The sequence below is a fragment of the Dysidea avara genome, chromosome 8 (genome assembly GCF_963678975.1).
Source record: "Dysidea avara chromosome 8, odDysAvar1.4, whole genome shotgun sequence".
Classification (NCBI taxonomy): Eukaryota; Metazoa; Porifera; class Demospongiae; order Dictyoceratida; family Dysideidae; genus Dysidea; species Dysidea avara.
In genome coordinates, this window is record NC_089279.1 from 30,985,578 (window position 1) to 31,009,700 (window position 24,123).

A 24,123-nucleotide genomic window follows, 5' to 3' on the forward strand; every position below is an offset into this window, starting at 1 on the left:
GCCCTATATATTATACTGGTGGTGTTAGTTTGATTTTGTGTGGTGTGTGATTTGGGCCTTCGGCTGGTCACCTACAGTGTATACATGCTAACGACTTTAAAAGACACTGTATAAAAGTATAAATTGGCTGGTATCAACAGAACTATTGCCTTACTGTTATAGGGCTGGTACCATGGTTTTATACCGGTCCCCCACTACCAAACAGTATGTATATGATTATACCATACTTCAAAGTGTTATTGTGTTTCACCATTGCTGTACATTTAAGCTTTTTAACTAGACGATTAGGTACACATGTACAGCCACTTTCATAACCTAAATTACTCAACACAATCAAAGAAATAATTATCATCTAAAGTGAACATGCAATGTACCTAAATATGTATAATCAAACTGTATGAGTTCATGATGACTACAACTGTGTGCAGCTACATTCTAAAGTGTCCAGGTCGATTAAATCCAGAGTGTTTATTTATTTATCATCATCATCATCATAATCATCCCCACCATGTCCTCCTTCTGTATAAAGTACACCAACATACACAATGTGTGATCAGATCTGCAGAAGGGGTCTTAAAAGCCTTTCTAAATTCGACTTATCAATCAGTTATCATATTTCCTCGTGGTTTTAACCAATCACATTATAACTACAACAAACAGCAGTGGTATGTTGGGGGTAAATGATGTGACCAAATTTCAAGGTGGTACCATATTCACATGCCAAGTTACAAGTTACCAATTGGGAAGACTACAAGATCCCTTATTTGAGATCCAGTCACATAAACAGCAAGAAATTGCATGGCATATAACACTAAAATGATCATACATTGTAACAAACATAGAAGTGCTTAAGCATTCACCAAAAAATTAGTATTCCTTGCCTTATGGTAAACATATAACAATGCTATTATACATGTAACACAAATTTAATCATCCCATTAAGGCGTTATTATAGCTAAAATAGTTAACACCAACAATGACTTCTTGGATGTCTGCATGACAATACAAGATTAAGTGAGACCTGTAAAAAAAACAAGCAGGTGCTGAATTAAACATTATATTCAAGGCTGAATTTGGTGTACCAGAAGTAATGGAAACATCTGGTGGGTTAGCCTGTAAGTACAGTATGTAAATATGAACATGAGGAGACCTGTCAAGCAAGTGGCCACCAAACATACAGAATGTATGGCATGGTCCCAGTTAGACACCTCTACACAGGTCCCTAACCAGAATAAAAGCCCTACATACTTTGCAAATATCAAAGCATATACAAATACCATGTCTGATGTAGGTTTGAGCCAATTATGCTATTGTTTTTATTATATATTTCTTGACTAATCTTATTCACACTTTGCAGAAATAAGCAGTCACTTACTCTAATACAACAGTAAGGAAAGGCTGATATACTCTAATAAAACAGCCAACTCTAGAGCATAATCTTGATTTTAAGAACAAAATAGGCTGGATTTTTTAGCACTGCTCAAAAGCATAATAGGTTATTTTCAAAGCATCACACATTTACTTGATATGAAATGTGGTATTCAGGTGTAGTGAGTTCATGTTTTGCCATATTTTGACATGTACATTGCACATTTTAATTAAAAATCTTGAAAATCATCAAATTATGCTGGCATAATGCTTGATGCTTTTGGCAGCCTATGAAATTATGACAGCATAATTGGCACAGACATAGTCCGGTGTGCATAAATAATCTCTGTGTGTGCACAATGCATGTCAAAAATTGGCACACTTGTATTGGAACAGTTAACATGTTGTTTAGTATATTATATGGATTTTCACAGTTACTCAGAACATCACAAGTCAATAGTTGTTGTATCCAAATTTGTAAAGGGTACCACGTATAAGTTCAGCATCATTATAAGCATGATGTCTGATTTTTTTATGTTGACTCACACAGCATAATGTGTAATATTGTTAATTAAAACATAATAGGCTGGTGCCTGAATGTAGCCTAATTCAGTGACAGATCTAGAAATTTTCAGAGAGGGTTTCAGGTTCAGGAAGTTTTCAATAACTGTGATCTGAGACTGTGGCCTATAGCTAGCCACATAGATCTATGGCTTAAACTAGCTTGAACTAGCTAGCAATGAATCAGTAAAAAGTTGAATCTGACCAATCCAGGAGTTTGAAGCAAAACAGGACATGTACTCATTAAAACAATAATTGTTTTTAGAGGTGCTTAACATGCTTAAACACCGTAATCATTCTCAGTGATGTCAAAGGTAAAAGTATGAAGTTTAGCCAGTAGAAAAATCCCAATAATAATGCACTATGTATAACTCTTGGTCAAGTTATCGCTCACATGATCCATAATATATTTGGGGTGTGCGCATTTTTTCAAAGGGGGTTTTAGCTGAAACCATTGCATCCCCCCTGTTTCTGCCACTGTAATTATTACGTGCAATGAGTTAATTTGCAATCATAAAACAAATAGTGTAGCAACATGCCATACCTTGATATTCAGTGTTCCCAATCCACTTTAACTGACCACGAATAACAACACATTTCCTCCTTTTACTACCTCTTCTCTGATAACCATCATCACATTTTATGGTACAAGTATCTCCTTTTGTAGCTACTCCATCATCTCCCAGTGTACAATAAATTGCTCCATTGTCAGGAGCAGTAAGTGGTGGACATGTTCCTAATGACCACAGACATTTTAACAATTACATGTAATCTGCACATACAGAATATCTAAACAATGACAAAAATGGTTGCAATCATTCTAACTACAGTATATATGCTTTATATTTTATACAGGGTGCATGTAAAGCTAATGACTTAATCATTTTATACTTATGTAGCTATAGCTCTGAAATTGTTATAGTAATGCAAGCATATATGCATGTACAGGATACTTTCACACTTGTACAGTAGGATATTATAAGTAGTTCATACTTTCACAAGTAGTATGATCACCACTCCAGTTCCCATCACCTTCACATGTCCTACTTTCACTACCACTAATCACATAACCATCATCACATGCGAATGTACAAACATCTCCTATACTAGAATCAGCTATATATTCAGGATCATCAGGTTGATTAAAAAAGTATTGTATGAATCTTTTATTAACTGGTGGGATAGGTTCAGGTACAGGAGTGGGTTCAGGACTAGGCATAGGTACTCCAGGTGAACACTCTATCATTCCATTATCAGGAGCAGACAGCATTGGACATGTTACTATGAAAGAAGAAAATGAAAAAAATGATTTTAAAACTATAAACCTTACATTTTGTATAGGTAAGACATGCAGTGCTAGGATTCTTCAGTGGATAAACAACCCCAAAGGAATGATGTAATAATCACCGAGATGGAGTCAAGGTTATTATAACAGTACATTATTCCTGTGGGATGTTTATCCACTGAAAAATCCTAGCAATGCATGTCTTAGTTATTTAGACAATGGCCTGTGTGACTGGAATTTTGTTACGAACCCACAAAATATACAATTTGTTCATCAAAGTTTGTGGCTAGGTGACACACACTTTGTGGCCTAGTATGACACAGTTTGTGGCCCAGTATGACACAGGTCTCTTACCAGAATAAAAACCCTACATACTTTGCAAATATCAAAGCATTCTCCAAATGCCACTGTCTAACTTTATAATAACTTGCCACACAGCTACATAAACAGATTCTGAATTAGGTATGCACTGTCAGTTCCCAAATTAGTTGTAGTGTACATACTGTCGTTTACAAAAGCTTACCTTCCTTACACACAGCTAGACCAGTCCATTGCAATATGCCCCACCAAGGCCGGAATTTCCTAGTAGCACTACCTCTTAATTCAAAACCATCATCACATGTGACACTACATATGTCCCCTCTAGTAGCAAATCCATCATCTCCAAATTCACATTCGATCATTCCATTATCAGGAGCAGTAAGTGGTTCACATGCTCCTAACATTAATAAGAAGGCACCAATATACTATTATATGCTAGTATAATTAGAAATTTATTAATTTAGACCGTTTTGTGGTGAATTTGGAGGTGTATAAATTACTTAGCATGTTCACTTTGACCCTTTCATGTTTATTATGTGCACAAACACCGGTAGAGCTGGCAATGCATCACCACCCAAGAATTACTTCAATTTTCTTAGTTTATTATCAACTTTACCAGTTAGGCACTGGAGGGTGAACACAAAAGGCAGAGTCGATATGAGGTGTTTACTGCTAGCCTAGGAGCCTAGCTAAATGAAAATCTTTTAATGAAGTATCCTAAAGTGAAACAGGACAAATACTTAGTGGGGCTGAAAAAATCCAACCCTTTGTGACTTTATCTGCAGATTCCAGACACACTTATTCCAGTTTGTTAGGTTAGGTAATCCAAAGGATGTTACTGTCAGACCTTCAGTGCTGGTCACTGTGAAGCTCTAATAACAATAACTTGGTGCCAACCAAGGAGGCCATTTAACATTTAAGTATGGAATATTAACATATCAACTTTACCACCTATGGCGTAATGTATTTCGCAGACTGCATGGGCTCAGGGACTGAGCTTTTAAACAATAATCCAGGCATTACATGATCCATCTCTTGCAACACTGGAGACACCACTATCAAGCTACAACTGCTGGTACTGCTCTTCTTTACAAGTCAAGAAATAGGATGTGCAGTAATTAATTAGAATACACTTTTGATACATGAGTACTAGCAGTGATAAAGTGTGATAGAGACTATTGTTGTAGTGTAGATGTTTTCCTTTGTTACTTCAGTACTTAGCACTAGTGCTAGGGCTGTAGTGATAAGCCAGTTTATTTGCATAGCCCCATCACCTTGCCCGGCAGTGCAATAACCTATAGCTACCCTAGCTGCTAAAAATAATTGCTGGCTCATTTCTACAACCCTAGCACTAGTGCTAAAGCAACAAAGGAAAACATCTACGAACCAATGTAGGGCGAACACACAAAGGAAGAGCCTGTATGTGGTGTTTACAGATAGCAACAATCAGGGGAAGAGCAATAGGTATATTTCCACTAATTAACACATGCATTTCACTGCTACAAGCAGCTGTCAACATTGTCAAGGTGCAACAACTACATAGGGTCTAAATAAGCAAGACTTCAGATCAGTTGGTGTCTATAATGTATATACAAAGTTTAGTAACCCTTAAGTACTGTAGTAGTGCTTTCCTTCTCTTTGGCACCACGACACAGCGCCTTTGGGTTACTAAATTATGTAGACCCTGAAGTTTAACTATTATTTTAAAATGAAGTAGGGATCTGAGAGATAAAAAGTAGTGAAACAAGAAATAAATGATGGTATTACAGCATAGTTCAGTGGGAAGATCCGTACTTTGGCATGTCTTTTTGTTCAATGTAAAAGTAGGGATTTTTCCAATGAACTAGAGTACAGTGTATACCATCATCCATTTCTTGTTTTGTTATTTTAATCATTTGGATCCCTACATACTTCATTATAAAATTATAAAGCAATTCATGGTTGGTGGGGGGGAGGGGGGTAGACAGTGTTAAGGATAAGATGCAAGCTAATGCTGTGTGGAAAAGTACTAAAGAAAATTTAAAAACTAGTGCTCTGAGATTGGATTACGATGTATTCTTGGCAGTAAAACATGCTTGAATCATTCCATCAAATACAGCAGTGTATATTTAGCTTACCTCTATGTCAGCACACACAACTTTCCTAATAGTACAAAAATTATTTTAGAGCCACTTATCTAGATTTTTGTTTGAAGTATGGTTGTGAAGTCAGGTGTGCAAGTAGATAGCTTCATAACTGCTTCATGGATTGTTGGTTGACTCTGATTAATTAGAAAGTAGAGTAATCTGAAACATTGGTAGCAAGAAGACAGTTGAGTTCTTAAGAGATGACTTGAGATGGCTAACCAAAATATTGGGGGACCATGGTCCCCTGGCCCCTTTGCTTCCTATGCCTATGAAGTAATGATTTTAAATATACTAATTCATTTAGTTCCTTTGTTATAGCATACAGCTGTGATGTATATGTGTGACTGTTATAGTACATGACTGTTATGCTAGGGTAACTGCCGCATTAAAGGATCTCAAGTGGGCCTCTATCCCTGCCCAATATATCAAGGGTTGTGGTCACTATGTCCTATTTGCATTGTGTTATCAATATAAGTATAGATAGACCAATAAGGAAACATGGTCATCATGTTTGAGTAAATGGATTGTTAATATGCTGTTGCTATTGTTCCGGCAGCTGTCACATGAATACAATTAAAACTTGGACAAAAAAGTGCTGAAACAAACAAACAAACAAAAATTCATGACTCCAATCTGGAGTCTTCAGTGTGTGAATCCACAGTGGTAATCATTATGCTACACCGCTGCCAGCTACTCACCTCCCTTAGTTTCTACCTTATAAATGTGAACCAACTAATTGTAAGACATATTAAAAATTTAAGATTTAAAATAAGAAATAGGGATCGCTGAAAAAAGCCACGAAACAAGAAGGGATCGCTGGGGTGGTAATGTAAACCACAAATCCCTATTTTGACTTTTTATACTCAAATGGAGCATTTATAGACAGTCAAAATAGGGATTTGTGGTTTACATTACCACCCCAGCAATCCCTTCTTGTTTCGTGGCTTTTTTCAGCGATCCCTATTTCTTATTTTAAATTTAAAATTTTTAATATGTCTAGTTTGTGTACTTTTTTCCAAATCCATTTATGAATTATAAGTTAATTGGCACATTAGTGTAGTAAGCTAACAGAGATTCCTTGGTTTAAAAGGCTAACTCATTAGATATGTTAATGCAATATTAATTTTGTAATCTATGATAAAGACTGTATTTTCATTCTGATTCATTTGTACACACACAAAATATAAGGCAGGATACATTAATTCCTAGTCTATACTCAGTGTTTGAGCCATCATCGTCACACTTAGTGCCATCGCTGAAAACACACTGCTATCTGAGCTACTTACCTGTCAGAAGAATTACTGATTGTGCACCTATCATACAGGAGACAGTGTTGATGGCAGCACAGGAGACTTGAAGAAGAACAAGATGTCTTAGGCCTTTATTCTAAGAGAAGGACAAGAATGAAACTCTATGATACAAGTTATAAGAATGGTAACTGTTAGTATTATAATTCCTGTAGAGTCCAATTTTTTTTCATAAATTTTCATGTGATATAACGATGCATACATCAAGCACGTACATTATAGGTGTAGAGTTGTCTAGCAGAATAGGTAGTGAAGAGATAGCTATACATTGTAGCTGTAGTGCTATTATTGTAGCGATGACGCTTTACAACACTTTTGTATAAATGCACGTATGAACAGGGCTGAATACAGCAGCAACATTGTGAGTTGGTATTAATCAAGCTAAATAGGAGATGGCTAGGCTTGGCCGAAAAGTCTTCCTATGCCGGTGTCTGCATGTACAAATCACAATGTCACTACCAGTGGCCAGTGGCGTAGCCAGTCTTACATGATTACCAGGGATTTGGCAGTCATTACCCATACATGCAGGAGTACTTTAAACTGGCATATTGAGTTCCAATTGTCAGGACTTAGACTGGGCTCTAGCCCTGGAAAGCCTAGGTGTAGCCTGCTAGCAACAGTGTGTAACAAAGTGGAACACCATAGGTATAGTCAGCAAAGTCTGGTTAGCATGCATGTGGTCATGGCTAAATGTTTGCAACTGTCAATGTCACTAGCTGATCGGAGAGTGCGCTAGAATATGTACACAGTAGCTAGTTACAGTGACATAAGCACAGTAGCACACAATCATCCCATATAAGACTTTCAGGCTTCACACTCTGTAAGTTGTTTATGACATGGATACCATATGGGAGGGTTGTTGATGATATGTTAGATTAGATTAGATTATCGATTTTTGTCAAAAGACAAGGGTCACACAAAAGGCAAAGCCTGCAAACGTGCTCCCCTTACAAATACATACAGACATACATACAGTTACAAGTACAAAATAAAACATACAGCAAAAACATGACACACGACAACTACATACCTATACAAAAAGAAAACAAAGAGAAAATTACAAAATCAGGTTAGCTGAGCAGAAATCGACGAAGTGCCATCCGAAAAGGAATTGCTTTGGAAATTTGTAAAATTTCTACAGGTACTGAGTTCCAAAGAAATGGAGAATTTATGAAAAAAGAAAAACGGTATGCGTTAATGGTAGATGATGATGTGGTAAGTGAAAGTGAATGGAATCTAGTATTGGTGCTTGAAAACTTGAAATGTGAGTTGAATGGGATAGAAACTCTGTCATGTAAAATATCGTGTACTTGAGTTATAGTAAAATAGGACTGACGAGTATGGAGCGCAGGCCATCTTAGGTCCTGCAAACAAGAAGTAGAAGATTTGGACCAGTTATGTGAATGAGGATTCCATCTGCTACCACACACCCAGCGTGCAGCTCGTCTCTGAATTGCTTCTACTCTATCAATGTCTCTGGCAGTGTGTAAATACCATACAGGTGAGGCACATTCTAGTAACGGTCTAACAAGGCAATTGTAGGCAGCAGATTTAACAGTAGATGGACTTGCAAAAAGAGTGTGTCTTAAATAGTTGAGTGAACGGGAGGCTTTAGCTGTTATATGTTTGACATGATCACTCCATTTAAGATGAGAATTGATGTACATCCCCAAGTAACAAACTACTGATTTAGATGGAATAGGCTGGTCATTAAGATGGTACTTGCACATTGGTGGCGATCGCTTATAAGATATACAAATACTTTCACATTTTTGTGGATTTAATTTCAGTTTCCATAACTGTGACCATTGATAAACTTTGGTCAAGTCTTCTTGAAGTAAAGTTTCATCATGAGTTGAAACAATTTGCTTGTATAAGACAATGTCATCAGCCAATAACTTAACAGTACTGCTGGAAATAACGTGATGGATTTCGTCAATGTAGAGTAAAAATAACAACGGTCCAAGAACAGAGCCTTGTGGGACACCTGAACGAACAGGAAGCCATTCTGAGAAACAGCCATTAATAACAACTCTTTGATAGCAATTGGTAAGGAACGAACCAAACCAAGAGAGTAGATTTCCATGTATGCCGAGACATTCAAGCTTAAGTAACAGGTGGCAATGAGGAACCGAGTCAAATGCCAATAAAACACAATGAACTGAGTTTCGTCTTTCAAGGCAAAAAGCCCAGTCATTAATAGCTGAAAGTAAGAGGGTCACAGTTGAACGTTTACGATGAAAGCCATGTTGAGAATCACTGATGAGATGTTTAGACTCTAGAGCAAGTACAATTTGTCTGTGAATAATTCTTTCCATAACTTTCACAACAATGGAAGTAAGGCTTATTGGGCGATAATTAGATGGAAGGTGTTTATCACCCTTTTTGCGAAGAGGTACTACATTGGCAGTCACCCAGTCCCTAGGCAGGGCACCAGAGGACAGTGACAGTTGAAATAAACGTGATAAAGGTAAGGAGATGAAATCGGCAGCAACTTGTAATAATTGAGATGGTAGATTGTCTGGACCACAGGCCTTATCCCGTTGTAAAGATTTAAGTTCTTCATAAACATTCTCTGGTGTGAATTGTACAGAGTCAATAAGCTTTCCATTAAATTTGACAGACTCACGCAGAGATTGCAAGCCTGAGCAGTTTTCAGTTGTAAACACAGAGTTAAAATACTGATTAAAAGCTGTTGCCTTCTCAACATCATCTAAAACATGATTACCAGAAATGCTAAGTGGAGGAGGGGACTGATGAATTCCTTGACTGAATTTACAAAATTCCAAAACTTCTTTGCATTTGCTGAATACGAGACAGAAAGTGCAGAAATGTAGTCTACGGTATCCTGTCTAGTCTTGGAACGAACCAAATTACTTATCGCTTTATACTTAGATCTATTTAGTTCAGAGCTATTACGTTTAATTCTACGATACAAACGTCGCTTGACACGTATCAAATGGAGGGTGTCTGGAGTAAACCAATGCTTAAGTTTTTTCTGTTTCCATTGAGTTTTAGGTATAATAGAGTCAACAACTGCAAAAAATAAATTCTTCCAGCATGTCCAAGCATTTTCAATGTCTTATTCAAAATCCAGCTGATCCCAAGGAACATGGGACAACAGCTCCTGAAATGCACAAAAATCGGCCTTTTTGTAATTATACAATTTCTTTTCACTGGTAGATGATTTTGTGGGAGAAATACAAATTGAGAATTCAGCAGAATCGTGATCAGTTCCTGGCAAATTATCTACAGTCCGAATAGTGGAGATAGAGTTAGGACAGTCATGTGTAATTGAACAGAGATGAGTAGCGGTTGGAGATGATACAGCTGGAGAAACCACTGACCAGTCGATTGGGGGAACATTAAAGTCACCACATAATACTAGAGGTGTACCACCATTAATTAGTGATAACGAGGAGTTCAGTTCATCCAGAGCTGACAGGGATGGACCTGGTGGACGATAGAATACTCCAAACAAAAGACTAGGTGAGGTAAGGAGTTTTACCCACACTATTTCACAGTTTGTTTCTAACTCAGACATTCTCACCACGGGAATGGAGGAGCGAACTAGTATCATAATTCCACCACCGTGTCTATTTCGATCTTTACGAAAAACAACATAATTTGTGAGTAAAAATTGACAGTTAAGAATAGATTCATCTAAAAATGTCTCAGTTATAGCGACTACATCTGCATCAACTGCTGATAAATAGGCTAACAAAGTAAAATGTTTTGGAAACAAACTGCGAGATATGTGGTTAGACCACAAAATATTTTTAAATGGTAGGGTTGTAATAAACACCCCACCCAACCTTTTTTGCATGTGAAAAGCAGCCATGATATCAGCGCTACCATTTATCTTCCACCTATAATGGACAAACAAAGCACTCACTGTGATGGCTAGAAAGAAGAATAAACTGGATGTGCGCTTAAACGGCTTCTCATAGTGAAGACGGGTGGCTCACTAGAGACCCTATTAGGCGATCTTGTAAGGTAAAAGAGTGCTGCACAACTTCAATCTGCCATCTATTAACGTTATAAGACTATAGTCGAACAATACGCATCCCTGAGCACACAAGATCCCGTAATTTTGTTCTTCTACGGCTTCTCTGTATACGGAACAGCTGGCAATGGCGAAGAAGAACTTAGAAATTTATCGAGGTGGAGGCCGGTTAGCGATCTGTGGAGTATGGGTTAATTAATGGGTCATGGACTCGCAGAAGGACTCAGTGAGTAAGGCTGTGTAGTTTCTATCGTGAAAAAATGGAAGCCTTGGGCTGTACACGAGTGAAACAAAATAATAATATTATGAATAATAATTATGAACAATTCACGTAAAATTCGCAATTTTTGAATGTTTCTAAATTTTGTCTAGACCATTTTTATTGCTATATCACCATTTGTCTGAGTTCAGTGTTTGATAATAAGCCATCTGAGTGTTGTTTTGTGCTCGAGTCTGCTTTCTAAGGCTGGTTTTAGGTAACTGCTCTATTAGGATTTTCAAAAATTCCACTGCGATCCCTATTATGAACCCACTATCGTGGTTCATGATATAGTAAAAGCTATAGAAACTACAGGGCAAAGAAGAAACCAAAGCTGAATCCATCTAATTTGCCTGATACACATAATGATGCTAGGTGCCAACTAATTATGTCAGCATTATTTAAAACACAGTATGTAAACAAAAGCATCAAGTATAATGCCATCCCAATATGGACAATTTTCGACAATTTAATTAAATGTGCATAGCTCAACTCTCTAGAGGGTGATTTATTAGTAGCTTTGTAGCTGAACTTTCCACAGGGTGATTTGTTTGTAGCTGAACTCTCTACAGGGTAATTTGTTTGTAGCTGAACTCACTACTGGGTGACTTGTTTGTAGATGAACTCTTTACAGGGTGATTTGCTGAGCTCTCAGCAGGGTGACTTGTTTGTAGCTGAACTCAGTGATTTGATTGTGGCTGATCTTTCCACAGGGTTATTTGTTTCTCTACTATGAGACTTGTTTGTTTGTAGGTGTAAACTCTCCACATGGTGGTTTGTTTGTAGCTGAACTCTCTACACAGTGACTTGTTACATAGCTAAACACTCTAATAGAGTAGCTTTCTATGGTGCTGAATGCTCTAACAGGGTGACCGGACATTAGAGTATATTGATTGCACACTTGCTACAAGTGGTTGGATTATGTATAGTGGCTTTTACTCTGGTACTACTGCAAGGACTTTCAATTTTATTATTTCATCTACATAATGGTTTTCAGCTCACTCTTCTAAGCAGTTTGCCTGGTAGGTGTGAAAACTAATAGTTTTTTATTCATGAAACTTGATCATATAATTGTGATATAGGTTGGGTTTTGTGTCATATCTCCATGGTCTTTATCTCGATTCCTTTAAAATCATAAAAAGGCACTCCTACAATGGTTACTTCATCTGGGTTCACCCTGCAGGCATGACAGAAGTTTGATCTCATTTTACATGAAGAATTGGTCATAACTCACCGGATTTGGTACTGAGATTTGCTTTAATGAGCCCTTTAAATTTCAGCCTGATTGGAGTACGCATTTGTATTTTATGGTGGATTTTGCAAAGTATGCAAAACGAAGAAAAATGTTTGGCCGCTTATAACTCGGAAATTTCTTAGGTAATTTTCTGCAAATGTGGTATATAGACTCCCCTACCTGGCAGGCACTTTTGCAGCAAATTTGGTTCCAATTGGATTAGGGATCACGGAGTTACACATATGTGACCCAGTCTGAGAAAACTGGTCTTATCGCCCATGTCAGAAGATTCGATTTTTCACCCAGGACACAAAGCTACATGAATAAACTATCTAATTCCACAATCAAAATCAACTAGACTTGAGTTGATTTTGAACTCTCTACACAAGTCCAGTGGCTGCTTTTCCCAAGTCCAGTGGCGATCTACGTGTGGTGTGGGGCATTAATGGAGCTCTGCTCAGCCTGGGGATGACTGTATGTGGATGTACAGCTCTGTGGTATTGAATAAGTACCTCTGCTGTGAAGTTCCTTTCATTTTAGCCAATTTTGATACCTCAATGGCCCAAAATGTGGCCTAATTCATCCCTACGCCTTCCTTTCCAATTTTTGAACACCATCTTGCCTGCCTTCCAGGGCCCCCATTTCCCACCCATTTTGCAGCTCGCTTGATACAGTCAACCTCGGTTTTAAAACTATCTAAAATGGCAGGAAACTTAGTTGTAAGCTACTTGCACAGTGGATGCTCTGGAAGGTTAGGAATTGGTGTAAAACATGTGAAAATCTGGTACACATAGCTTCAACCATTGGCGAGCTACAACACACTAAATCCTTAAAATCGGCATTTCTCGATACTTTTAAATAGGCGATAAGCCCGGTTTTCCCAGACTGGGTCACATATGTGAAAATCACATTTTCTTTCTTCCTGTCAATATACTCACAGTGTGGCACGCCAGCTTCTTGGGTCACAAAACACACCACCGTGTGTCTGCACTGTCTTGATACTGTTTTACTGTAGAGTAATATTTGTTTAGAGCAATATATATTAGTGGTCCGGTTTAGTGCTAAAAACAGCATCATCCTCCACACAAATAGTGTTAACAGAAAAACAATTAGGTTGTCTATAAATAAAAAGTTTACATATAGTTAGATATACAGTCATACCTGGTGGTACAGTGCAAGTAGTGTCAGTACCATCCCATGTCCCATCATCACCACATGTTCTGTTCTCACTCCCACGTAGTTGATATCCTTCATTACATATGACAATACAAATGTCCCCAGCAACAGAATCAGTCATAGCATCTGCACCACGGAGGTCTCTACTATCCCCTGGAGGAGGATTAGTTGGTGGAGTAGGTACAGGTGCAGGAGTTGGTTCAGGAGGAGGTGTAGGAACTCCTGGTATACACTGTATCATTCCATTTTCAGGAATAAAGAGTGCAGGACACGTTGCTGCATGCAAAATATACTGTATAATTACCACTGGTGGCTTTGCATCTAATTTCTGTACACAATGAATTGTTTACCTGTTTGACAAACAACTCCAGTGTAGCCACCAATGCATTCACATGTAAAAGAATTTATTCCATCAATACATAGACCTCCACTTTGACAAGGATCAGGATCACAATTGTCTATTACTGTAAGTATTGATACTGTAACACAACTAATAGTACACAATTAATTGGTAATGTACATATTTTCATTCAGTATATCACATGGGCAACTAAGTAGCTGTAAGCTCATACTGTATATATGTATTATTTTTTTGGAAGACATTCTCATATCAAACTATGAAAAACACATTCTTGCATGACTATAGATTAGTATTACTAACATTTTCTTTGCAATACAAAAAAATTTATAAAAAAAAACATTTTTACAACTACATCTGAATTTTCAAAAGTAAAATCAAGGGTGAATGACATCAAATAATAAACAACTTTAAAATAACAGAGATACTGTCAAAAATATTTTTGTCTGGATTTACAACATTTACTTATGCTATGCTACTACAGCATACCGAAAGTCCTTATGCTTTCTTTCTCTATCAACATTAAACTAGATCTCCTTTATCTGAAGATGTGGCAATAACTAATTTTCTTCAATGAATAATATACACATATATATGTAACCCAGTCTGGGAAAACTGGTTTTATTGCCTATTTTAAAGTATCAAGAACAGGGGCCTAGCCAGCCAATATTTGATGGTTGGGCATAACATCAACTTAATTACACACACAAGAAACATGCTCACTTTCATGCGAGACATTATCAAAGAAAAATATGAAAAGTGTATGCACGCAAGCCCTAGCTACCTTTGCTATAGTGTAAACAAATCGTGCTGCTTGCTTGTTTGCATGCATGCAACATTTACTAGCTATATGCTATTCTATTAAACTTGTAGGGTAGGCATCCACCGACAATCGCCGTAGCCAAGCATCACGTGACATCAAACTGCTGAATCTACAAGAACCAACAATGTAAACAGCTCATCACATATTTACTACAATCAACTGGCAGTATAGCTTACAGACCAACCACCACAGTGATATGTAATGCTTTTTAAGTAAACGCCACATGGCCCCAAATGAAGGCCGGGGGCACTACTATAATGAGTATTGTCGCAAATATCAGCATGCCAAGAAATCTTCGTCCCAGACTTATATGTAGCAGCCAATGTACAGTTTACATGAATCTGGTGTAAACCAATACTCGGTTAGACAAATTGTGCACGTAACACTTTAATATAATGACTTGACCTTTTCTCCATTTTCAGCTCCATTTGCATATGCCATCATTGTTATCTAGAAGAGTACATTTTCCCGTTTTCTTTCATCAGCAGTAAGTTAGGCTATACGGTACTTTCCTTATCAAAAAATAACACTTGACAAGTCCACTGAAGTGAAATCTTTTGCTGCCAGCACCATCTATGCTGAATCCTACTGATGATTATCATTCACTGTGACTTAGAGATACAGTACCACGACTATAGTGTACCACGCTTCAACTCCAGACCATTTTAAATTTCGAATTTAAATTGCGCCAAAGAACATGGCACGAGCATCTACATGAAGTGTAATTATAGGGATTTCCCAAGGGATTTTCCGCATAATGGATCACGTGATGCATCATCTATCTCAATCCCTAGCTTCTTTGAAGTCATGGTTCAACAAATGAGGTACATTTTCACGCTTTACAGTATTAAAGTAGGGTTGCTTTGTGTGCTGCTGTGAATCCTCGCATGAATTTTAAACTACTTGTGATGGTTGGGCAAAAGTTAGTGATGGTTGGGCAAGAAACTGTGATGGTTGGGCAAATGCCCACCCTTGGCTACGCCACTGATCGAGAAATGTTGGTTTTAAGTATTCAGAGTGTTGTAGCTCGCCAATGGTGTAAGCTACATGTACCAAATTTTCATGTTTAAGAGCATCCACAGTAGAAGTAGCCAACACCAGTGGCGTAGCCAGACGTTTTGCCATGCCAGGGCACTGGGCAGGCAAGCCCTTCAACCATGCAACACTCATACTCATGCCCATCTTCATGATATGGACATCAATACAGCATTTTTAAAAACGTGTATGCATCACTACATATACTTCACCTACACTACTGTATGCATGACTAATGTACTTTAACCTTACTCTAGGTGAACGCTAGCTATTGGCCTTGTTATTCCACATACACATGTCCGTCTTAATACTAGACTTCGAAGAAACCTTAATTAAAGCACGATGCGCTTATGGTGTTGTATCACATAATGACTTTGCTCTGCCAGTCCCACAGTCTATAAATTAAGAAAAAAAAAAACCAATTGCTGACTGAATAAGCATTCCATACCATTTGAACTATCACTTGGTAGTATCTACGTGGCTAGGCAGGCACTAATGTCTCAAATATCTCGCCTCTCAGTATTCTCTGATTCGAGTTTTGTCTGCACCAATAGTTACACAAGTTAATCCAATTGTTAACTGTCCATCCCACTATACTGGAAGAGTTAATAAAAATCCTTGTCCTTCACTCCTTGTCACAATGCTGCATGGTTTTTTTGTAATCACATGATCATGGATCTATTTATTGCCTCCTATTATTTGTACACAATCGAGTTACTCATAGGGAAATCCCTTGGATAATCCCATCTCTGTCCATCAACTGGTCGGAAAGAAAGACATTGGTGAAAATAATACAGTTAGTAAAGTTATGCTATCTACCAGTATTCTTGTACAATAATGGAGCAACTAACAGCCCACATCTTCAATTGCTCAGGGCTCTGGGTTGCTAGTCGTGGGGCAAAACAGTCTGATGCCAGGGCAATGCCCTAGCTTGCCCGGATTTGGCTATGCCACTGACCAACACTTAAGTTTCCTGCCATTTTATATAGTTCAAACTCAATGTTGACTCTATCAGGTGAGCTACAAAAGGGGTGGGAGGTGGGGGCTGGAGGCAGGCAAGGGATTGTTTTTAAAAAATAAAGAGGAAGAATAGGGATGAATTAGGCCAAGTTGTGAGCCATTGAGGAATCAAGATTGGCTAAAATGAAAGGACATTTATAGTACAGCTATGCCCTTATTCAACTCCATGGAGCTGTACAGCCACACACACAGAGCCATCCCCAGACTGGCCAGGGCTCCATTGGGGCCCCAGACAACTTGTACAGACCACCACTGTGCTTGGGAAAAGCAGCCATCAAAAGCAGACCACTCACGTCTAGTTGATTTTGATTATGAAATTTGATAGTTTATTCATGTAGCTTTGTGTTCTTGGTGAAAAATCAAATCTGCTGTCATGGACGATAAGAACAGTTTTCCCAGACCCAGTCACATATATGTAATAGTTATATATCACAGGCATGAGTGTGTATATATCAAGCAAAGCACGAGTGCCCGTGGTATAACTAATATGTGCCACGTGGATTAATCACCTACACATGTGAGAAATTGCTGGTATGCTTCACGAGTGTATTTATATTGGGCTTTGTGAATAGTGGACACTGGAAACAATGTAAGAATATAATAACAAGGAGTTGCTGTGCTAAGAGTTCAAACGTGCGCGCAACAACACAAGCATACAAAAAGTTCAATTGTGGGTTTATACAGTGAGCAAGGAGACACAGGACATCGAAATGCGACTTGATAATGATGGTTTAAAGCTGTTATAAGTGCTTCCAGGTATTTGCTATAATAATCGTGGATAAATTGTATCCATGAATAAAATTACAGTCGCACATGAATACCATTTCACCTCAAATGGCTCAATGTACTTAGCGTGCATAATGTAATATTAAGACAGGTGTCTGGAACTTATCAAAACAGAGCTCACCTGTATTAAAAATAGGCATGAGGCTATTATGCTCCAAAAAATGAGCATTATGCTTTTGAGCAGTGCTCAAAAAATCACCTATTATGCTTTTGAGAATTGCCCATTATTCACAAAATTATGCTACTATAATTGGCTAATAATGCCAGTTTATTGCTGTATCGGACCATTTTCATTCATGTTTAAGCTTCCAATATTCTTGAATTCTTTAGCTGGTTGCTGTATTAGAGTATTTCGTTTCAATGTGACTGCTTTATTAGAGTAAAATTATATTCAGTGACTGTTCTATTACAGTTTCTGACTGCTCTATTAGAGTATCTCAATCTTTTTAAAGGAATTGCACAATCTGCAGATTTCCCTACTGTTAAAGTTTTATAATTACCTCAAAATGCTAGCATAATTTCTGATTCCCACACATACCTATTATTCCTGAAATTATGCCAGCATAATTGCCGCATCCCTAATTAGAAACAGCTCTGTTTCAGTCAAAGAAACTACTCAACACACATTGAGAAACTACAAATAAACCTAAACCCATAATTGATCTTAACATATGTGACTATATAATGGCACAAAGAGATGGCAAATGACATCAAAGAAATCTGCGGATTTCTTGGAATGGATTAACGTGATGCACACCTAACTGTGCAATACCTTGAGTTAGTGAGATATACGCACTGCCTTAATGAGATATACGTACTGGTACCAGTGCGTATATCTCATTAAGACAGTGCATATATCTTGTTAAGACAGTGCGCATATCTCATTAAGACAGTGCGCATATCTCATTAAGACAGTGCATATATCTCATTAACAGTTTGAGCCAGTGCAATATTAATATATATACCACTTTGGTGTGGGCGTTCAAAGGCACCGCTCAGTGTTTAACTCGCATATTGCTTGGGCAATATCATGGGAAAGCAGTTTGCCAATGACTTTGATGCCCAGCCAGTTCAAAGAAACGATACGCTTTGACTCGTCATATTGAGCGACATAGAGCTTTGCATTGTGGGCTCATTTTTGTAGTAGTTGCTAAGCTTAGTACATAGGCTAAGATAGACTAGTTGGTTGCTACTAAAGGATAATGAAGGTATAAAATAATCGTTTGTGCGATTGTGGATGCGTATTTCTACCCACCGCGTATCAGCCTTTGAACAGACCACGAAACAGCAAAGCTACTACTGCTACATTGAAATAGGTTAGTAACTTACAGTCCTAAGTACTTAACTTAATATAATAACTTACTTACTGTCCCAATAGTGAAGTTAGTTGGCTTAACTTAGTACAAAAATGATAACAATATAAACTCAATCCCACAATTGCAAGTTTTCTAACATAGCGTGTTGAAGCATAGTAATGTATTAATGACGTTTCAATGTATGGACAACGTTTTGATGGCTATTAGCCCACGCTTTTAAAACCACGATCGATTTTCAGATGCTACTGTATAAAACAAACGAGATGAGTTCTCGTTAGTTCTTTCACCTATTAGGTGAGTGCGCCCCAAGTGGTATATATCACTTATACCACGGCTGCTTGGGATTTTGCTGACATATACACCCGCAGCCCTCGGGCTTTGGGTGTATATATCAGTAAAATCCCACACAGCCATGGTATAACTATTAAATATATATATATATATATATATACTATAATAATTATTATACTGTCACATCAATCATGGTAAAGGAGATGCTTTAATCCAGTTAAAACTATAGTGTCAAAGCAGATGCAGTGCCATATGGTTGTATGTACAAATTTATACTAACATGCTATTATCCTTCAACATTAACAAACAGATGAATATTATACACAACAAACAGATAAATATTATACACTACGATAGTAGTGTATAGTAGGGACCACAAAGGAGTGGGCATGGCCCATGAAATGAAATAACAACCTCAATTTTCCCCGGGGACGATGAGGCAGTATCGGTTAGGTAAAACTAAGCCCAAACAAGCTTTCAGATCAACCCGAAACGCTTTCAACAAGTTGCTATGGAATTTTAAAAATAATTTATTTAACAGAATTTTCTACTGACTGACTGATGCCCTCAGACAAACGTAACTTGACAATGGCTAAGGTTACAGGCTTGATTTTTTCACTGTTCGATGTCACTTCAACCCAACAGGTGCCTTTTGGCATACCAGGTGCCTTTTGGCATTGTCCCAACAGGTGCCTTTTGGTGCCAATGTCTTCTTCATGGACTTACCAGTGTCCTCCTTTGTGTTCCATTCATCTTTGCAGCAGAAGTGCCGATTTAGAGATAGCACGTGATGGCTTTCCTTCGTAACGGAAATCGTCCGTATTTGTCATAGTGACTATTTCGATAGCAGAGGTGCTTTTCAAACAGTTCTTGATTGTACTGCTGTGTAACGGGTTGAACATAGCCGACAACGAAGCGTAATGGATACTTCACTTTTCAGATGATAATTATTGATATAATCCAGGGCGCGTGGCACCATTTCTTTCGATATGCGTGGATTGCAGAGGTGTTTTTCAAACAGTTCTTGATTCAAAATGCTGTGTAACAGGTTGAACATAGCTGACAGCAAAGCGTAATGGATACTGACGATAATTGGGATGCGCGGCATCATTTCAGATGCGGTATATGTGGGTTCACCAATCATATTAATTGTTTACAAAAAAAAGTTAACAAACAAGTACACAGAAATTTGGAATTTTCACTAGAGTAGGGACCATAGCACATCAATAAAAAGTACTGAAACAAGCTGGAGTAGTGCACGATATTAAATTACAGTAAAGCAGTAAGAAGTGTTATATACCTACTGTGCTCATGCAAGATACCATTATGGAAATGCACAGTAGGGATATAAGACTTCTTATTGTTTTATTGTCATTTAATATCGTGCACTACTCCAGCTTGTTTCAGTACTTTTTACTGATCTACTATGATCCCTACTCTAGTTGAAAATTCCAAAATTTTTTGTGTACTTGTAAAACAAAGAGATATACTCACAATCTATTGTGATTGGAAGCCAGGGTTTATTAAATTCTGTCACAAATAAAAATGAAATAGAATATTATTTACACTTACCAGTCTCACATGTCTCCCCAGTGAAATCATCAGTACAATTACATGTGAACATGTTGATTCCATCAGTGCAATTGCCTTCATTGAGACAAGGACTTGGATCACAATCATCAATGTTCATTTCACAGATTTCTCCACCATATCCATCTTCACAATCACAAGTGAATGAGTCAATTCCATCAGTACAATTTCCATAATGGAGACAAGGATTAGGATCTCAATCATCAATATTTATTTCACATATGTCCCCCTATATCCACTCTCACAATCACAAGTGAAAGAGTCAATTCCATCTGTACAGTTGCCTCCATTGAGACAAGGGTTAGGATCACAATCATCAATGTTTATTTCACAGATGCCTCCACTATATCCACTCTCACAATCACAAGTGAACAAGTCCATTCCATCTGTACAGTTGCCTCCATTGAGACAAGGGTTAGGATCACAATCATCAATGTTTATTTCACAGATGCCTCCACTATATCCACTCTCACAATCACAAGTAAAAGAGTCAATTCCATCTGTACAGTTGCCTCCATTGAGACAAGGATTAGGATCACAATCATCAATGTTTGTTTCACAGATGCCTCCACTATAGCCATCCACACAATCACAAGTGAACAAGTCAATTCCATCTGTACAGTTGCCTCCATTGAGACAAGGGTTAGGATCACAATCATCAATGTTTATTTCACAGATGCCTCCACTATATCCACTCTCACAATCACAAGTGAACAAGTCAATTCCATCTGTACAGTTTCCTCCATTGAGACAAGGGTTAGGATCACAATCATCAATGTTTATTTCACAGATGCCTCCACTATATCTACTCTCACAATCACAAGTGAACAAGTCAATTCCATCTGTACAGTTTCCTCCATTGAGACAAGGGTTAGGATCACAATCATCAATGTTTATTTCACAGATGCCTCCACTATATCCACTCTCACAATCACAAGTGAAAGAGTCAATTCCATCTGTACAGTTGCCTCCATTGAGACAAGGGTTAGGATCACAATCATCAATGTTTATTTCACAGATGCCTCCACTATATCCACTCTCACAATCACAAGTAAAAGAGTCAATTCCATCTGTACAGTTGCCTCCATTGAGACAAGGGTTAGTATCACAATCATCAATGTTTATTTCACAGATGCCTCCACTATATCCACTCTCACAATCACAAGTAAAAGAGTCAATTCCATCTGTACAGTTGCCTCCATTGAGACAAGGGTTAGTATCACAATCATCAATGTTTATATCACAGATGCCTCCACTATAGCCATCCACACAATCACAAGTGAACAAGTCAATTCCATCTGTACAGTTGCCTCCATTGAGACAAGGATTAGGATCACAATCATCAATGTTTATATTTCACAGATGCCCCCACTATATCCATCCACACAATCACAAGTAAAAGAGTCAATTCTGTCCTTACAGTTACCACCATTGAGACAAGGATTAGGATCACAATCACAATACCTTTTAATACATACTATTATTGCAGCCAATTACAGCACTTTAATGGTCAAAGAACATCTATCCCCAACATGCTTACCACAAGAGAAGGGTTTTGGAACCTGTCGGCTAAACTAGCAACTCAAGTTTTGTTTATGCCAGCTTTATATGCACTCACTTTTCAGTATTGCACAAGAAATAATTTTAATCCAGGCCAACTAATAAAAGACTAATGCATGTTTATTATAATAGAGCACAATACACATACAGCCAGAGCTCTTGCATATTTAACAACAAAAAATAAGTATATTAATTATATGTACGTATATAGATTAGAAGATAACATTAACATGTGTGCAGTGTAGATAGACAATTAAGTGGTTGTGCAACGAAGTATTCGATGAATACTGTCCTGACAAAAGTGTTAGCATCTGTAGCTATATTCGGAAAATTTCTAGTATTAAAAACTGTACAGAAAAGAGTAAATTGAAGGTGTTGTGTATTTTAGCAACTATACTGCAGAAATTTTACTAACATGCAGAATACTGCATGAAAATTTGAGAAAAGCATTTAAATTTTTTTTATTAGTAACCATGCATACTTATTAGCTATTGCTATATGCATGCATCAACACTTAGCACTATAATATATATAACAAAGGGGGCTTCTAATTGCACATGAGAAACTTAGCAATCCATAACTTTACTTGTGTGTATGGGTAGCTACCAGCCTGAAATGGTCACCTTATACATTCCTAACATATAACAGTATTCCTGGATGACAATTAAAACATTAACATGACTATCACAGATCTGGTCACGTTAGCTATTATATCAAGATTGCATGTGCCTGTGTCAGTGAGATTCAATCATATGGCTGTCAGTGCTATAGCTAAGTTTTAAAACATGCCTGGCACTGCTATAGCACGCATGCAGCTCCCAGGCTATAGCTATACAAGTTTGCTATACATAGCTACATCACTTACTACATAATGAAAGTGCTCCTGAATAAATTTTTCTTATTTGTACTGTGTTTCTAATCCATCAAAGAGGCATTTTGAATCAGCTGCTGAGAACACTTCTTGAACTTTTTGTACTAAGTCCGCTGTCACATTTTCACCCAATGCTTCCATCACATTAGTTTTTAAATCACTTATTGTGTGGTCCAACATGCATTGAATATCCTTTATAATACCATCTGTAGTAGTCTGGGAAAGTCTCTTTCCATCTATTATTTTCAAGATAAAGCGTGCAGCTTCTAAAGTTTGATTAGGAACCAGGCCAGGCGGTTGAGGGTTTGACTCGACGGATGGCTCTATGATGCAAGCTGTCTCACACTCATCATCTCTAGGATCATGTAAGTCGTTATCATGGCTGTCTAGTTCAGTTTGAAAGGGTAGAATCAATGTATCTCTGTGCTTTCTATATATATATGCTGATGCAAACCATCGTAAGTAGCTGGGGTTGCAGGACATCCATCAATGCCACTCTTACTGGACCATCAAAGTGAGGGTAAACCTCCCTAACATGTCGCATTATTTCTGCTAAAGTACGCCTAGTGTATTGCCCACAGATTTGACACTCGTACATTACACTTTTGAGGCAGAAATCTTCTGGCACTATACAGCAATCCATGTATGCATGATCACGTGTGTTACATTATGATGTAAGGTCACGTGACATACAGATTCTGCAGCTTATAAATACGCCAGTTATTTAACACAAAAGCCATTCTGCATGCTCTGTTAAGTGACTCTAGTAAGTACTGGGTACTCTGTATGGCAGGCATGGCTGCACTCTATGAGAAGTCTTCAGAGGAGTT

The 24,123-nt window shown here is 37.8% G+C and overlaps 2 protein-coding genes across 2 annotated transcripts; both read right to left on the minus strand.

Annotated features, from left to right (window-relative positions):
• Window positions 1–266: 266 nt before the first annotated feature.
• LOC136264407 (E-selectin-like) lies at window positions 267–21,084 on the minus strand. Its single transcript, XM_066059135.1, has 7 exons — window positions 20,845–21,084; window positions 13,994–14,107; window positions 13,629–13,919; window positions 3,738–3,932; window positions 2,923–3,210; window positions 2,474–2,665; window positions 267–519 (listed from the first exon to the last, which is right to left on the minus strand). Exons 1-7 carry the CDS (start codon window positions 20,960–20,962, stop codon window positions 473–475), a joined length of 1,245 nt encoding a protein of 414 aa, XP_065915207.1. The 5' UTR covers window positions 20,963–21,084; the 3' UTR covers window positions 267–472.
• Window positions 21,073–23,830, minus strand: LOC136264930 (fibropellin-1-like). The gene is made up of 4 exons (XM_066059696.1): window positions 23,796–23,830; window positions 23,331–23,723; window positions 22,235–22,326; window positions 21,073–22,160 (listed from the first exon to the last, which is right to left on the minus strand). The coding sequence occupies exons 1-4, from the start codon at window positions 23,828–23,830 to the stop codon at window positions 21,073–21,075; spliced, it is 1,608 nt and encodes a 535-aa protein (XP_065915768.1).
• Window positions 23,831–24,123: the final 293 nt, after the last annotated feature.

Bases quoted from the DNA above. Each gene is read 5' to 3' on its own strand.
- LOC136264930 (XM_066059696.1), bottom strand. From the start codon at position 23,830: ATGTTAGGGAGGTTTACCCTCACTTTGATGGTCCA. The intron at 22,327-23,330 runs GTACAAATAAGA...ATGTATTAAAAG, and splicing joins TTTGATGGATTAGAAACACA to GTATTGTGATTGTGATCCTA. The intron at 22,161-22,234 runs GTGGGGGCATCT...GCAACTGTACAG, and splicing joins TGATTGTGTGGATGGATATA to ATGGAATTGACTTGTTCACT.
- LOC136264407 (XM_066059135.1), bottom strand. From the start codon at position 20,962: ATGAACATTGATGATTGTGATCCAAGTCCTTGTCTCAATGAAGGCAAT. The intron at 13,920-13,993 runs GTAAACAATTCA...TTTTGCATGCAG, and splicing joins TGGAGTTGTTTGTCAAACAG to CAACGTGTCCTGCACTCTTT. The intron at 3,211-3,737 runs GTAAGCTTTTGT...CTTCTTTCATAG, and splicing joins TCTAGCTGTGTGTAAGGAAG to TAACATGTCCAATGCTGTCT.